The sequence below is a fragment of the Aspergillus sydowii genome (assembly GCF_001890705.1).
Source record: "Aspergillus sydowii CBS 593.65 unplaced genomic scaffold ASPSYscaffold_4, whole genome shotgun sequence".
Lineage (NCBI taxonomy): Eukaryota > Fungi > Ascomycota > Eurotiomycetes > Eurotiales > Aspergillaceae > Aspergillus > Aspergillus sydowii.
The window spans coordinates 1749007-1765029 of NW_024467862.1; the positions used below are offsets into that span (position 1 = coordinate 1749007).

Consider the following 16023-nt stretch of genomic DNA (forward strand, 5'->3'; position numbering starts at 1 on the left):
TTAAACCCTGTTCATAAATCCCTTCCTAAATATCATGACACCTATAATAATTGGGTCTTGTATATGACAAAGCTCGCGATGTACAATCTTGTCTTGGCGGGCGGCCGTGCATCCATCGTTCAACTCCCCATCCATCAACCCGATCTCCGTCACCGCAACCCCGCCCCATCACAAAGACCATCGCAGAGCGTCTCTAAACAATGGTATATTCAAAACAAACAACGCCCTGAATACAGATCTCGACTTTCTAACTCCCCCAGGCCGCCACGCTTAGCGAAGACCAAATCTCCCAGTACAGGGACGTCTTCAAGATCTTCGTAAGGCTCCGCGGGGTAATCTGCCCCTATCCAGGTCCATACTGACTTTTCATCCGTTTAATACAGGATAAAGATGGAAACGGTCAGACTTCGGCGGCTAGATATCCTGTGACGTCTATTAACTTCATTCCTAGGAGATATATCTGCCGAGGAACTTGGCGAAGTCATGCGCTCTCTCGGCCAGAATCCTACCGAGACCGAGTTGAAGGATATGGTCGATGAGCTGGATTTGGACCGAACTGGGACTATTGATTTTGATGGTTTGTTTTTTATCCTCATTTTATTTTTATTTATTTTTACTTTTTTTTACTTTTTTTTTTTTTTCCCCAGAGCACTTCTGCTCCGAGAAGCCTCCCTTTGCACGTTATACATCTACCATGCACTAATGCGTTGCTAGAATTCCTCGTCATGATGTCTCGTAAAGTCAAAGACTCAGACCCTGAAGCAGAGCTCCGCGGGGCCTTTGAAGTCTTCGACCAGGACAAGAACGGCACGATCAGTGCGGATGAGCTCCGGAAGGTGTTGACGTCTATCGGAGACGATGTTACGGATGCGGATGTCGATGAGATGTTAAAGCTGGCGGATGTTAATGGCGATGGAAGTATTGATTGTGAGTATATCTAATATTTACACGCTTCCTTTATGTTGTATGGATTCAGGCTGATGATTTTCCCTTCTCGAAGACCAGGAATTTGTGAGGTTGATGTCGCAGAACTGAGGACTTGATGGGTAAATAGTTAAATGATGATGGTTTGCCGCTGGGTTTCTGCTATACGTCTTAATTCATTCGTTATAATCTCCTCTAGTAGAGCCAATTAAATAATTTAGTCCAATTAGGCGTTGGTTGTTCTGAGGAAATATATATTTCATGATCCAAACTTCCCATTCCATCACCCGAAGCGTAGTACAAGGGAAACGTTATGTTAATTCAATAGCGCGACAACAACCAACTTGTCAGTTCCGTCTGAAGACTTAAGCAAATAAACTTTCGTTTCCTTGTTTTAGTTTATTTTCCGAGTCATGTCTTGTTTTTACAGGGGCAGGTCTAGCCAGAATCACCTGACCGTGGCGGCTGACGGTAAAGCGAAAAAAAATTCCAACGGGCTTCAAGTGGGCAGAAGAGCAAAGGATTCAAGTTAAAAGTTGTGCTTTCTGAAATAAATTTTTTTTCAGCATCAAAGCGTCAGTAAAAATGGACTCCAACCGCTGTTCGGGCTATGTTACCTTCAATGCGGTCTACAACGGGGCCGTCTCAGAATGGCCAGACAACCTCCCAGGATTCATTTGCAAAACACCACCAGTAGGCCCCGAAAACGCGTCTCGCCTGGCTCAGTGCTGCTCGGGACCCGTCTACAACATCACCTCGCCAACGTCCCCCGATGACCCAGCTTACCCGGTGACCTGTGCCACCCTCTGCCAGGTCGACCCAGCATTTGCCGCGAAGAACGAGAGTAACCCGTTCGAGTGGTCCGACTTCTTCATGTGTCTGAGTGATGGCGGGAAGCCTCTGGACGGAGGTGTTTATTGCGACACCGTGACTGTTAAGGGGAATCCAGCGCCTACTTCGTTCTCGTCGACGCCGACTGGAACCTGGTTGCAGGATTGGCCGACCTACTGGACTTATGAGAGTCACTCTGATGACCTGTTTACGCATTGGATGGAGGTGGATGACTATGCTACTGCTTATGTAGAGCATACGACGGAGACTGCGGATGGGACTCCCACTATGACAACCACGACCACGACTACTACAACAAGTGCTCCCTTAGAAACGGCGGCGGCGTCGACTCCGTCAGGGACGGAGGTGTCTTCGACTACTGAATTATCCCCATCTTCTTCTATTGATGAAGACCTGGAAACGCCGACTGGCACATCAGGTAGTGGGAGGCTTGGACTGAATAGGCTCGGCGCGGTTCTTCTCGTCGTTTGCTTCCTTGGTGTGGGATGGGGTCCTGTTTAGTTTGTAAAATATTTGGGATGCATACAAATTCTTGTAATAGACAGTAACAATAGCATTTCAGGATCTGAAGCAGCCCCTTGGTAATGTTATCCAAAGCTCTCTTCCTGGAAACACCCGCTGGAGTGAAATTCACAGTTTGGGTTTATCAAACTCCAGGCCTGGATGGACTCACCATGCAACTATATCGACTTCGCCACCCTGCATATTTCCCTCCCCCATCTCCATGTTACATTTGAATGTGGAGATAAATGGGGTGAGAAGTCTCAACTTCCCAGGATTGTGAATAGCACGCACTTTGACCAATTACCGTGTTTATAGCCAGACTTCACTGTGAACAGAGGCAATAATGAGGTAGCTGATCTACAGTAGAATCTGATCGAATATTTTTATATGAATAACTGCGCATGAATACAGCATCTCTAGCCAATAGACTGGTATCTTCTTCACTTTGCAGCCCTACCCAGGCACGTGCAGACCCGGGGCAGCATAACACTTGATATCCGATGAATATCTTCGTTATTGCAGTGAAAGACTCTAATTATGTCTCTCCTTTTTATCTATAAATGCACGCTCGCACAGTTTCCATCGCTTTCATTCTTCCTCTCCTCCCCACCATACTCCCTGGCTGCTTTCATCGTCCCCCCCAGCATACTGATTCAAGATTCCTTGATCACTGTCTTCCACTCTTAACCAAAATGCACGTCTCTCATCTTGCCTACGTGGCCATAATGGTCACCGGTGTAATTGCGGCACCTGGTGTCGCTTCTCGTGGTGCGTTGTCTTCTTACCATTACTCCCTGTTTCTGCCCTAACAATCTTGTTTTGTACAGACGCCAAGGCTTCCCTGCCCAGGCCTATTGGTGGTAAGTGCCTGTTTATATTGGCCCCATCCCGTTCTATTTCTAACAGCCCTGTCTGATATAGGTCGCTGGAACACCGTTAACCCTATTGTTGGTGGTATTGGTGGTGAGTACCCGTTGATACAACTCTTGCATTCCTGATCCTAACAACCTTGCTCTAGGTGGCATTCGCCCTGCACGCGTGAATGGCGGTATGTTGCTATTCATGTCAGATTCATTTCAGTATCCAACTAACTAACCATCTGCCTAGGCCCGAATATCGTTGGCGGCCAGCCCTCTACGGTCAACGAGGATGACTCTGGTGAGTAACTCCTGCATCTTACACTACAGCCATTCTGGATACTGACAGGACACGCCGGCATAGATGGATTCCCTGAAAGTGAGCAAGCACTTCCCTATCCCACAACGCAATGCCCCCGTAGGCCCCGATACTAACCCAGCCCCTCGGTCCAGACGAACGCCGTGGTGATGTCGGATACAATGACCACTGCAACAAAGACGATGACTGCGTCGTTGGTTCATTCTGCATCGAGAGTAAGTGCAGCGTCGGCCGCGATCTAGCGAATGAGGGAGAGCAATGCACCAGACACGAGGACTGTGCCATCGGCTCTTTCTGCGTGGGGAACCGATGCAGCGTCGGACGCGATTTCGAGTGCACTCAGGACACCGATTGCGTCGTGGGCTCTTTCTGCGTCAACAACCAGTGTTCCGTGGGCCGTGATTTCGAACATGCTGCAGAGGACTGCATCCGAGACGGTGACTGTGGCGTCGGCTCTTTCTGCGTGAACAGGAAGTGCTCCGTTGGCCGCGATTTCGAGTGCACCCAGAATGAGGACTGCGTCGTGGGGTCCTTCTGCATCGAGAATAAGTGCTCTGTCGGCCGTGACCTTGAAGATAACAGGGAGCCTGAATGCAACACCCACGAGGACTGTCCTGCCGGCTCCTTCAGCACCAACTACCGATGCTCCGTCAGCCGCAAGGCCGTCCGTGACCTTGGCGATTTTCTCGGCGAATGCAACTCCCATGAAGACTGCGGTGTTGGATCGTTCTGTGTGAGCCACTGGTGCACCGTCGCCCGCAAGCTCGCAGACGGCAGCATGAACCTGGCTGCTCGTGATGTCGTTGCGGAGGATGTAAGTCTATCCCATTCATATCAATTTTATCCCATCTCCCTAGGAAACTTGACTGACACTTCCCTTTCTCCCTATACAGGATGACTACTGGTACCTTGAAGCACGCGCCGCCGTCGACGTCCTCGACGAACTTTCAGGCCGCAACGAGAAGCGAAAGCCCAAAAACAAGTGTCCCAAGAAGTGCGGCAATGGCAAGCACTGCTGCTATGAGCACTTCTGCCAACCTCCCAACTGCTTAGGGGAATTCTAACTAAGTCTTCCGATACTGGATGACAGATGACTAGTTCATCCTCGTGAGCGGAGGTTCTTATGCTCAACTCGCTTTTTTTTTTCTAAATTTAACTGTCAATTTTATTTTACTGAATGGTAGGAGAAACACGTCTGGTAAGATTCTCTTGGTTGCATAATGAGGTGTGGCTTGGGAATTCTTTGGCGAGTTGGACCTGTCTTGTTCTTCTGCTGGCTAGGACAGAAGATGGCAATCAAAATTCAATGTTTTATTCACTATTCTCACAGCATATTGCCACCTCGTGAGTAGTAACTGTAAAATCTTTCAAATTACACACCGATTAGACTTAAGGTAGAGAAGAGACCGGCACATCACCAGAAGAATGATAATAGACGCTCAGGTAAACCCCCGTCTTTTCCGAATACGCATACGACACCCACATTACAAGATGCGATGTCTTTGCCAGATCGTGCTCCGGACTGAAAGTATCTCTTTGTTAGCACTGAATAATGAGCTAGGGATGTGGGAAGACAGACAAGTACGCCTTGACAATTCCAGGGTAAGAAGCAGCCAAATCCTTCCACCCAACAACCTCAAAGAACCTAGCCAAGTTTTCAACACAGGCTAGATCATTAATCCCATGCAGCGAGATATACGGCTTAGCACATGGGATCGGACTCCCCGGCGTCATTTCATAGTTCCACAGCAGCGGCGTCTCGTGCTGCCTAAGATGCGCCGGACGGTCCTCTAACACTTCTCTCTTCGAATCGCTAGGCTGGATAATATCCCATAGCTGACGGAGATGCTTCAGGCCCTCGATATTAGCGGGATCCTCTGCAATGCGTTTATTCAACGTCCAGACTTCCTCGACCTTGCGCCATGTGAACTCGGGAGATACCGAGTAGAACTTGAGCCGGGACATCGAGGGGTCGACGTAGTCCCAAGACCAAACATGGAACTCGTTGAACCCATCCGTCTCAGTCAAGTAGCTCTTTACAGCTTCCCAGGCGTCGACGCAGTTTGCCTTGGGCGGTTGAAGCTGGCTGATCGAGTCGGTTATCAGCGCGCTCATGCTCTGGCCGGATGCTATTGCCTTCAGCCCCGGGAAGGTATATCCCTTCACAACGACACTCCCGTTCTTCAAATCGATTCCGAATCCGTACTGCGATTTTAAATGGACCCTGCTGGCTAGCTCAGGGTCTGCTAGCCGCGCTTTCTCTTCCTCGGTGAGGGTATGTCTGAACCCGAAATAAGTAAATAGGTGAGGGTCGAACCCCTTCAGTCCTAGTCTCGATAGCCCCCTGATGACATCCGAGGCCGGGAGTTGATTAAACGGGTCTATGGCACTGCTACCAGAGTATGAATCCATCGCTTCGAACCCGATGCGCACGATGGGCCGCGTGTCCCCGCGCTGCTGGTAGTTCACGCTGAGTTCGATGGGCTGCCCGCTGACTGTGACGCTGGAGCGGAATCGAGCTGGGTAGGGACCTAGACGGGGGGAGACTTGTCTTTCAAAGAATGTGAGGTACTGGTATTGCTCGTCGAGTGGGTATTGGGCGGATTGTAGCATTCGGCCTAACAGCGAGCCGGTTTGATGCCACCATTGTTCTTGGTCGTTTATGGGGAGGGAGAGGTATTTGCTTAGAGCATCGAATGGGGGAATGGGGGTGGACTTGGACTCATGGCTGGTGCCGTTCTCCTGCGGTGGTTTGTTCATTGTGTTGGGTTCGGATATCCAAGCGAATGGTTGTTGATGACGCGCCGATTGAGAAATGGGCAGTGATGAGTATGTAGGTTTTGCATGGAAAACTCCGACGTCTTTAGTCTGCTTAAATTAACATCACATGCGGCGCAAACTAAAGAATGCCCTGCCTTCACGACGGCCCAGTTCAAAATCTGCCATCGCATGACCGTTGAGAATCTACCCCAGGACGCGAGTCCTACTGTGTCACCAGGGACAGAACACAATAACGGCTTTTGACGTTACGAGCTAGTCTGCTCTGATATCCCTATATAGTCGCGCCTTACCATTGTTTTGAAAAGAAACCCAGGCCATGTAGAACTGGCCAGACTACTAGATAATCCATTCTTCATCTCAGATTCCTCCAGCCTTGAGCGGTACTGGCACGTCCAACAACGCACACCAAAGCTCGAGGTCCATCTGGAGTCACACCAACGGCTATGTAGAGAATGTACAACGCTCGGCGATATTTGCAATGTAAATATCATGGGTAAGTTTGAGCATTGCACCTTGCTGGTAGCTGCGTTGCGGAGTTGGTGTCTTGGATGTGGTACCTACATTATTCGTAGTTTATAAAGAGCTTCCAAAGGTCTAAACCAGTACTCCCTCAGCACCCTGTAAATGACAGTCATGTGCACAGTGTGACCGCTCATCAGAGGTAGATAGCCGTTACCCTCGTGGCCGTGACTTTCCTTGCTCCGAGAGCAGTACGACATAAATGTACCGACAAAGGTAAATACCCGAAATTCGGGCTGGGCCGTATCAAGTCGGTCCTATAATAGCAGACTTTATACTGGTAGTCTCTTCGCACCTTCCTTAACAAAACTGATTGCCAGTCGGAAGGAGCAACCCTTGTAGAAAGAAAAAGGGGGAAAGTACAGCCCTCGAACGGAGTATAGATGAAAGGCACATTCGTTGCTCAGCAACTAAGAGTGCTCTCTGGTCGCTCTTTCCAGGTTTGTCGTTGCACTTGCCATGTTGGGAGCTATAGTACCACTGTTATCCCTAGGAAGGTGCGATGGACAACCCGATATTTTTGGATTGGCAAGAGCAACTATGGTCCTTCCTTCTGAAGCTGGGCCGGGTCGGGTAGCCATCGCACCTTCCTTATGGGGAGCACTTGTTGGGGCCTACTCAAGGAAGGTGCACCTGTTTCGAGTCAATGTTAGGGTTAAGTTTCTGGACATCTGATGGTTCCAAGGGAGCAATCAGGAGTCCTATAGGTAACGCAATACGCTCAACTGGATATCAATGTTGTAGATTTAGAGATCGAATTCAATCTGATACCTATCTATGTCTACAAATACTAGCAAGTAGCACACTTTGCTCCCACCATCAGCGGAATTGCATATTCTATGTGGTTTCGTATCAACGATCCAGGTGTCTCTCCTGCACGGCGCATCTCTGATTTGTACAGTACCCGGTCCTTACCGCATATTGGGAACGCCATGTGACGCATGGTCTGCATCACAATGACCACCCCCTATCCTTCGGCAATTCTTAGCGAGTTTGATGACTTATGAAGGGGCATGGCGCCTGCGAATATGAAACTTGTGTATTCCCCGGCTGTGGCACGCGGCGCGCCTAACTTGACCTGGCGTACAAGGAGCACAATGCAATTACAGTTTCGTGGGGTTATCCACTGTACGATCGGAGTGCTGAAGATTTAGAAAGACTATAGACTTGCCAGAATGTGCTCATTGAAGAATTCTGCTTGTGCCGTGATAGGGATATGTCTCATCACCTTTAACAAGAACCACACCTTCACAAGTTGCGGGACTCTGGGCCTGGGAGTAGCGGGCGATCCAATCTCTTGGTGATACGCAATCGGGTATTTGCACTTGTTTGGTTACAGAAACATGAAGACTTTTGTCACAGCGTGGAGATCGTCCCGAATACCTCAAAAAGATGGCTTTATCCAAGGTCATGGGGCCTAGGGTAGTCACGTACTGTGGACTGTAATATGTAGGTAGTTATCGTAGACCGCCACTCATTACCTTTACCCGATGATAAATATATTTCCTTGTCCCGCGCATACTCTGCAATCAATCCGGCGCTGCTATTCCAACCAACACCAGAAACTGCAGGTAAGGCAGCGCTCATGTACGGTCAGTCGAAATCGGCACGGTGGCTGGGCTCATGCCATATGCCGAGCGCATTGATCCAAATAGATTTGACAACTCGCCCCGAGGATAACTTCAGCATCTACCGATGTACACATCCAAGACCAAAGCCGAAGCTATGAAAGCGAGTGTCGACTTCACGGAGAATTTGAAGCGCCCGTGTAAGGCTGAGAAAATACACGAAAAGGAGCTCGAATTCCAAGGATGTACCACACGTCTGGGTCACTATGTTCACTGAGGATATGCTGATACGGTTTCTGAGCGTATTGTTGGATGTGCGGCGGCCTTCGACCATGCGTACTTTTGGGACAGCTTGTAGGGTTTATTCCTGGTATAAAGGCATGTCTAAGAGGAACCTTGACCTGCAGATATCGCTGATATAATCAGCATGGAGAAGAATCAGGAAATCAATCAGGGTCTGGCGATTTTCATGTTAACCGGGCTGCAGTCCGGTAAGCCTGTCGAGCCAAAGTTTGGGATCAATAAGCTGGGCGTGAAGAATCCCCGTGTATCGAAAAAGAGATTCTGCGAAGACCTAGACGAGGGAAATTGCTCGCTCCCGTTAATCCACCTGCTCAAGCACACAGATCATCAGGTCGGATTGCTTAGCCGATCTATAACAGAACACGGCGAAGTTCAAGCGTGAGGTTAAGTCACATACCCGGGCTTCCATGGAAACGTTGGGACGCTCGAGTATACCCATTCTTGGGCCATACCACGAAGAATTAATGAAAACGCTTGACGAGGGAGAGGATAGGGTTGGTGCGAATAACGGGGCTAGAATGCTGATGCTAGGGCTGAGACTCAGTTAGCGTAAGTAGAGATATCTCTGTAGAAGTTAGATGGTGGTTGAAGGAACTGAATAAAAGATAAAAATTATGGCAAGGCCCTAGCAAGTAGCCTCAAGATAGCGGGGCACGCTTCGGCCCATGAACACGATCCCGTATTGGCTGCTCACTCGCATAAGGTCCTCACAGTCAGAGATCGCGCCCTCCACTTTGACGCCTAATCAAATATGATTGACCATGCTGGGCCCTTTCCGAGGGGGATCTTTGCTCTTCCAGACCTCCAGGCTCCTCTTATGCGGCATGCCTAAGATCCATCACAGACTGGAACACAGATAGAGTTCGCTAACGTGTCAGGATCCGTGCTCTGCAAACGTCGATTGGGGCAGCTGCATGTGTTCTGATGGTGCGATGGAGTGATCGTGGGCCATGCTGCCAAACAGGGAAGCGAGCTGTGCTGCAGTATCCGTGGTGCTGCTGCCGTGGTGGTGACTGGGCTGGCTGAGCTGCGTTCCATGAATACCGTACGGGAGTAACTACTTGTAGTAAGGGGGGTGTGGAATAAATACCAGCATTACCCCGCTATCACCCCTCTGCTTGAATATTTTCACTTTTTCTTTTTTCCTCCTTTTCTTCCTTTCTCACCCTCTCTTCCCTCCAAAAATCCGCCATCATGTCGAAGCTCTACGTCGGGTACGTTTATTTTCGCATGTCCACTTGATAAAGTTGACAGTTAATTGATATTTGGGATAGCAACCTCTCATGGGGAACCAACACCGAAACACTCAGACACGTCTTCTCCGAATTCGGCACTGTTGTTGACGCTGTATGTTATATCCTGATGCGCTACCTGCTCATCTACTACGTACAATTCTAGTTCCCCCATACTAACAGCAGCAGATCGTCATGTCGGACCGCGAAACCGGCCGCAGTCGTGGCTTTGGATTCGTCACATTCTCCAATGAAGCGGAGGCGGAAGGAGCGATGAACGGTTTGAATGAGCAAGAGTAAGTAAAAAAAAAAAAAAAAGCTTATCCTTCGTCTGCTTTTCGCACTTGTTGTGCTTGATAGAGGTTCCAGTATACTGACAATGATTTGTGTGCGGTTTCAGCCTAGAGGGTAGACGTATCAGGGTGAACAAGGCTGATGGTGGTCGTCGGTAAATCTCGATTTGTGGACGACTTGAGCGGAAAGCGTGAGGCTGGAGAGTCCTGACTTTGCTTTGCCTGGTAATACCGTTATGCTGTGGTGGTGCAGGGCGATGGCATATTTACTACTGAGGTACTCCGTTACATAAGTACCGAATTGTTCCTGTCTTCGGTAGCTGTTACTATGATAGATGCATCGTATACCCTATCTGCATGTTGATATGCTCGCTCTATTTTAATTCCGTGCTATTCCTCGCTATACAAGTAGACTGCTTATATTCAGACTTGTAGTGTAAATAGTACATAAGATATATAGCTGTATATAGAGTGACTATATTGTGTTCTCTACGACCTAGTCAATCAACATGGTGGCCGTTCACCCGCGTCAACCCGGGCATCGCATCCCAGGCGGCCATTTACATAGTACCTATACCGACCGAAAGACCTGATGCGACGCTAGGGTTTTGCTGACGATGTGCAGGCCCCAAGTTTGCTAGTTCTGTCCAACATCCGCCCGGCGCAAATTTTAGGACGATGATATAGGTTCGTGCGAATGCCAGGACGTGTGCTGTGTATGCCGGTATACTGACACTGATTCGTGTTCAGGGAGAGCCGAACCGGCGCCGGTATTCGATGGACGGACGCGCTGCCGTTGCTGGCAGTGCTGCCTTGGTCCACGTGGGTGCGAAGCAAAAGGGAAGGGTATAGAGGATACATCCGCAGTTATCCCTTCATTATAGGTACCGGAATATCATCTTCTCCCCTCGAGAGCTGCGCCATCGATTCGTCGACCATAGCAGTTCACGGCACCCCGCGACAACCCACGGCCATCGCCGTATAAAGTTCTCTGACACCTCCCAGTTCCCAGGGTCGGTAGGTTCCCCCCACACTAACAGCCCACAAGCCTCGTCTGTCACATTCCAAAACCCCATGATATCAAGGCACAGTGGGTGGTCATCAAAATCCCCTGCGTTTATCAAATTGTCCCGTATCCGCGGGAACGGAAAGAAATCCAACCAAGGGTGATGCAGCGTCGAAGATTGAATCGATGTAGGACGGAGACTAACCGGAAGTTTGTCATGGGTGATATACCCCGGGAGCGCCGTGCTAAACGGAGACAGCGCATCATCCTCCATCCACTCGGGACCCGGCGACATTCCCAGAGTGTGCATGTTACTGATGAAAGCGCGGAAGACATTGACTTTGCAGAGGGTTAGAAGGTGGTCTGCGGACGGGGACCCGAGAACGTAGCTTTCAACGGCTCTGTCGCTGAAGCTCTCGAGAAGCTTGTCGATTTCGTCACCGAGAAAACACATCCTGCGCTCCCAAGTGGCGACTCTTGGCCTGTTGTTGCTCGTGGTGGATGAAGGAGATACTGTTGATGGCGATGATGTCGATTTTGACGATCGCGGGAGTAAGGTGACTTCGCCCTTAGCAATCATTTCTTCGATCTGCTCCTGGAGTGTTGCTTTCTTTTGTAGCTCGCGTCTCCTTTGTCCTGGCGCATATAGTCTGGTTAGAGACAGCGCATACACCCGGTGTTCAGGCGGAGAAACTCACGGAAAGCGCGCTGGTTAATCCGATTCTGTCTCTTGCGGCGCTCCTTGGGATCGCCCAGTCCAGCCCAATTGTCCTCAGTCTCGACAGATTCGGAGCTGCCGCTGCCGGGATCGGCGGCCCATTGGGGTTGTGTGAAATTACCAGAGTTGCTCTGCAGCGCCAGAGCCATTGTATCCGTAGTCGAGATAGCAGTCATCACGGTTAACAGTAGTGGCAAGTTGGAGAGGACAAAAGGTGGTTGTTGAAACGCTGGGTCGAGACCACGGTTTTAACGGTTCGGACGAAGCGGAGATAAGGCAGATCCAGGCTAAACGCCGCTAAATGCTGACAGCTGCATGCTTGGCGTTGAGTCACTTTGCCATCGATCGCTCGCATAGTTATATAACGCAGCTTAAATCCTTCCATGATGAACCCTTGAAACATGCCATCAACTTCCATCATCCCCTTGTTGAGATTGTGATTGGCTCGGTTCTTTTCTTGCTTGGAAATCATTGAGATCCCAAAAATGCGAATATCCCACTATTTAAATCATGTCCGACAGGGGGCTGATGCTGGTAGTGTATAACAATGAGGCTTTTCCTCAGCAACCAGACCGATTGAGCCAATGAAAAGGTGGCTGACTACAAGATTTACATCAGTAGATATGTGAAGCAGTTATCAGGAGATTGCGCTTTAATCTTTGATGTCTTTCCTGTCTGGTTGTACGTAGTGCTGTGGAGATGGAAAATCGCACTACAGGGGCTGAATTCATAATGAGATATGCTATTATGGACTCTAATATATGGAACTGACAGAATTACCTCAACATAAATCATACCCAAAGAATGGCATGCGAGGATGATATATACTTGAACAGCAGTATCGGGCTTGCTGGGTTGGTCGCAATTGTAGGCACCCTGTTCATGACATAAATTCCAGGCTTAAGTTTTTCTACCCATGAATGCCATTCCCTAGGTTAGTATATTAGCAATGATATCTGGGGATATAAATTATACGTGGTCGGCCACGACAAATGAAACAACACTTCAACTTCCAACAAATGTCAACTTCGAGTGCAGCGGAGGTGTATAATCAATTTTTGTTGTCGGAAGATCCTGCTCAGCACATCACCCCAAGCATATTGTAAGTAATGTATGGTTGCACGCATTTGCGATAAACTCGCGAACCGTACGGCAGTAATTTCAGACAGTATGCGTTCATGCCTAAAGCATGGCTCAGGGCCCGTTCCTGTATTCTTGATCGGTAGTCATTTTGACCAGTTCGTCGTTGTACATTCAATGTTAGTTAGAGGTAGTTAGCCGAGATGTTTGCAGGATGGTGTAGCTGCTATCGTCGAAGGTATAACTAAGCTTCGAAAGCGGTTCCTGGAGCCTCTTGGTCCGTCGAGGATCGGGGACTATTTCCGCCGAGTGACAATGCGCGTTTGCTGTGGATATAGCCAGGGAAACGGGAGTGTGTGAAGAGCATCTGTATATAATGAAAAGCAGAAGAGGACATAGTCGGGATATAACCAAATGCTTGTGGCCACGAGGAGTATGCTGGGAACGACTAGTCAAGCTATGATTATCTGAGGAATCGGAAACCGGAAGCAGTAGCCCTGAGGAGTATCGGCTTCCTATAGAGTGACTTGAGAAGGCCAAACAGGAGCAAGAACTGCGTGAAGAGTAAAAGAGACTGCAACAGCAGACCTGGGTTCACTGCCAGGACGAGGTTGATTCTGACTGCACGGTGAATCGACACTAGTAGTGCACCTAATTACTAGGGCTCCTGTGCAGCTTCAATGGCATCTTGCCCACTGCATCGCATGGGAGAATAAGAGGCCGAGAAGGAATGTTGATGGTGCATGACCGCATGCCCCAGTTATGGGGGAGTACTGACCTCACCATGCAGTTTAGCAACGGCCAAAGTCCGTTATGATCAACATCGTCATGATCAACATCATCATCTGGCTTGTGAAAGGCCGAGCAGACAGTCGCACTTTCGGTAAAACCCCAACTACCGACTGTGACATCTGCAGGCCACAGGTGCAGTTGCTACATCTCCCGTCTTTAGCCCTCGCTTCGCTCGAAACCCTATTGGCAGTTGAGTCTAGAAAGCCGAAGATCATCTATACCATATATCGCCGTATACTCTGTACTCCATAGCGTAAGTTGAGGCGGGCTACTCCGCTCCCCGCGTAGACACATTCGACCATGCGTAAGCTGCGGGTTGATTGACCCGACCAAGTGGACTGAGAGTGTGGCCGAGCCGAGCAGTCCATCGCACGGCAACCTCGCGTAACGGCGAAAGGCGTAAATCCCATCGTATCGAGATTCCAGTGCGAAGAGTGGAGCATCGCCTGTGGGGGACGGATACCGAGATGATGATCGTAACGATTTTGAGATCGGACAGAGTCACAAAACAAGTTAAGCGGCCCAGCATAAACAAAGAGAAAATCTCACCAAAAGAGATCGGTCGAGTGGTGGCGATGCAAGTTGATGCATCTGACACCGAGCTGGGACTGCGAGTGTCCGACCGTGCGTTTGGACTTTGGATCTTGGGGTTGCAATCCGACCCGTGGCTCCGTGCTCTGGCGGCGATCGTCGAGTGGGCTCGAGCCACGAACAACACAAATTTTCGACACCGTCTGGGGTCACCGGGTCAGTCTTTGCTGGGGTTTTGTGTGGAGCGGGAATTTGGCTATTCTTGGAAGAGACCAGTGGAATCTGGGCATTTTGCTACACCGTTAACCTTCGATTACGTTCAAACAAGTCTGCTAACTATACCTACACCGTAGTCCAATATTTCAGTAAGTCATCACATCATATTAGCAGTTATTGAGTAGACCAATCAACGTAGAGTATCAACATGGAAAGACCAAATGACTATAACGAAAAAAGGAACCGCTCCTACGCATTAATCTGATTCCTTAACTCCTCCAAATAGTGCTGCACGGGAGAAGACCTCCACGTCTTCGGCAGCACGGGATAACAGGGCTTCAACAACCCAATCGTAGTCGAATACATCGTCCTCGTCCCAGCCGTGCTCTGCAGTCCATACCCCTCCCGCACTTTCTCAGGGAGCATCTCGATTGTCACAGACCTGAGGAACGGTTTCATGTAGCCAACTCCACCGGGCAGCTCATTCGCGCGCGATGGCAGCTCAGCTGCGAATTTTTGCGCCTCGTCAGATACCCGCAGGCCTTCGATCTGCTCGTCCCAGTACTTCCAGAACTGGTTGCGCGAGGAGGGCCACGACCCCTGTGCCAACACAGTTGGCGTCAGGTGCCGCAGGACCGTCGAGAACTCAGCGAAGCCCGCCTCTGCGGTCGGGTAGTCCACTGTGCCGTAGATTCGCTGGTAAAAGTCTGTTGCTGTTGCGTAGAGGGTTGCGACGAGCCAGAGCTGCGACTCTGCGTCGGGCCGTGTGAGGCCCTGGGATGTGAGGAGCGGTGGTTGGCCGAGGCGAATGCGGCCTAGTAGCGCTGCCTTTTCCTCGCGCGTGCCGAAGACGAGGCAGGCGATGTAGGTGATCGTTGCATGGAAGGCTGTGGTGAGTTCAGTGGTGAGATTAGAGTTGCTGGGTTGGCTTGCGCCTGGTTTCGCGGCTTGCAGCAGAAGTGCAGGGCCCGATGCGACGAAGAGGACGCCCTCCCGGAGAATTTTAGGGAGGACTTGGAGGTCGTCAAGAGCTGCGAGATTGGGGTGGTTGAAGTCTTTATTGTTCGGCTGTGCTGGTCCTGGAGATTGTGTTGCCTGCGGTGCCTGACTCGGGGTGTGCGACGAGATGGGGGATATTTGGTCGTCGCCCCCCTTTCCATCGAGCGACATTGTGCTGGTGTTGATAGGGACTTCGATGTGCGACATTGCAATCTGGGGAAGACGGAGACCGATAGGAGTTCAGAGGAGTCTCGCACGTTTTGGTTGACGCTGGACTGAACGTGCTGTGTTCTGGCGGGTTAGCAATTAGCATGCGTCGTCCACACGCCATATGAACGCCATGGACGCCACTTACCTAGCTCGCGACAGGGGTTGCTTCGAAGTGCCGACAGGATTCGAGGTAACAGACACGCGATCAACAGATCTATGCTGGGACTATCCCAGAATGGTATGCTGCCCGACCACGGTGGAGCCTCAGAACCAACGAAGCTGGGGGCGACTGGAGAGGAATCTGGGGGTTTTTTGTAAG

At 50.0% G+C, this 16023-nt stretch overlaps 8 protein-coding genes across 8 annotated transcripts; 5 read left to right on the forward strand and 3 right to left on the reverse strand.

The window, feature by feature from the left end:
• The first annotated feature begins 128 nt into the window (after positions 1–128).
• ASPSYDRAFT_44365 (uncharacterized protein) lies at positions 129–1080 on the forward strand. The gene is made up of 6 exons (XM_040846838.1): positions 129–203; positions 261–317; positions 384–399; positions 452–577; positions 715–927; positions 1001–1080. Exons 1-6 carry the CDS (start codon positions 201–203, stop codon positions 1033–1035), a joined length of 450 nt encoding a protein of 149 aa, XP_040703769.1. The 5' UTR covers positions 129–200; the 3' UTR covers positions 1036–1080.
• A 344-nt stretch (positions 1081–1424) lies between these two features.
• Positions 1425–2654, forward strand: ASPSYDRAFT_44367 (uncharacterized protein). Its single transcript, XM_040846839.1, has one exon. It carries the CDS (start codon positions 1510–1512, stop codon positions 2275–2277), a length of 768 nt encoding a protein of 255 aa, XP_040703770.1. The 5' UTR covers positions 1425–1509; the 3' UTR covers positions 2278–2654.
• A 318-nt stretch (positions 2655–2972) lies between these two features.
• On the forward strand, positions 2973–4520 carry ASPSYDRAFT_88856 (uncharacterized protein; the record flags this gene model as incomplete). The annotated part of the gene is made up of 8 exons (XM_040852074.1): positions 2973–3048; positions 3108–3140; positions 3202–3243; positions 3299–3328; positions 3388–3438; positions 3502–3516; positions 3591–4270; positions 4350–4520. The coding sequence occupies 8 exons, from the start codon at positions 2973–2975 to the stop codon at positions 4518–4520; spliced, it is 1098 nt and encodes a 365-aa protein (XP_040703771.1).
• Positions 4521–4845: 325 nt separating this feature from the next.
• On the reverse strand, positions 4846–6351 carry ASPSYDRAFT_78251 (uncharacterized protein; the record flags this gene model as incomplete). The annotated part of the gene is made up of 2 exons (XM_040850943.1): positions 5036–6351; positions 4846–4978 (listed from the first exon to the last, which is right to left on the reverse strand). Exons 1-2 carry the CDS (start codon positions 6214–6216, stop codon positions 4846–4848), a joined length of 1314 nt encoding a protein of 437 aa, XP_040703772.1. The 5' UTR covers positions 6217–6351.
• A 2361-nt stretch (positions 6352–8712) lies between these two features.
• Positions 8713–9162, forward strand: ASPSYDRAFT_44370 (uncharacterized protein). The gene has a single exon (XM_040846840.1). It carries the CDS (start codon positions 8752–8754, stop codon positions 9007–9009), a length of 258 nt encoding a protein of 85 aa, XP_040703773.1. The 5' UTR covers positions 8713–8751; the 3' UTR covers positions 9010–9162.
• A 230-nt stretch (positions 9163–9392) lies between these two features.
• ASPSYDRAFT_44371 (RNA recognition motif domain-containing protein) lies at positions 9393–10378 on the forward strand. Its single transcript, XM_040846841.1, has 4 exons — positions 9393–9841; positions 9902–9974; positions 10049–10155; positions 10260–10378. Exons 1-4 carry the CDS (start codon positions 9822–9824, stop codon positions 10309–10311), a joined length of 252 nt encoding a protein of 83 aa, XP_040703774.1. The 5' UTR covers positions 9393–9821; the 3' UTR covers positions 10312–10378.
• A 652-nt stretch (positions 10379–11030) lies between these two features.
• ASPSYDRAFT_150294 (bZIP transcription factor) lies at positions 11031–12025 on the reverse strand (the record flags this gene model as incomplete). Its single annotated transcript, XM_040841985.1, has 2 exons — positions 11031–11794; positions 11857–12025. The coding sequence occupies 2 exons, from the start codon at positions 12023–12025 to the stop codon at positions 11031–11033; spliced, it is 933 nt and encodes a 310-aa protein (XP_040703775.1).
• A 2540-nt stretch (positions 12026–14565) lies between these two features.
• ASPSYDRAFT_44374 (oxygenase MpaB family protein) lies at positions 14566–16007 on the reverse strand. The gene is made up of 2 exons (XM_040846842.1): positions 15850–16007; positions 14566–15785 (listed from the first exon to the last, which is right to left on the reverse strand). The coding sequence occupies exon 2, from the start codon at positions 15699–15701 to the stop codon at positions 14745–14747; it is 957 nt and encodes a 318-aa protein (XP_040703776.1). The 5' UTR covers positions 15702–15785; positions 15850–16007; the 3' UTR covers positions 14566–14744.
• Between the last annotated feature and the right edge of the window lie 16 nt (positions 16008–16023).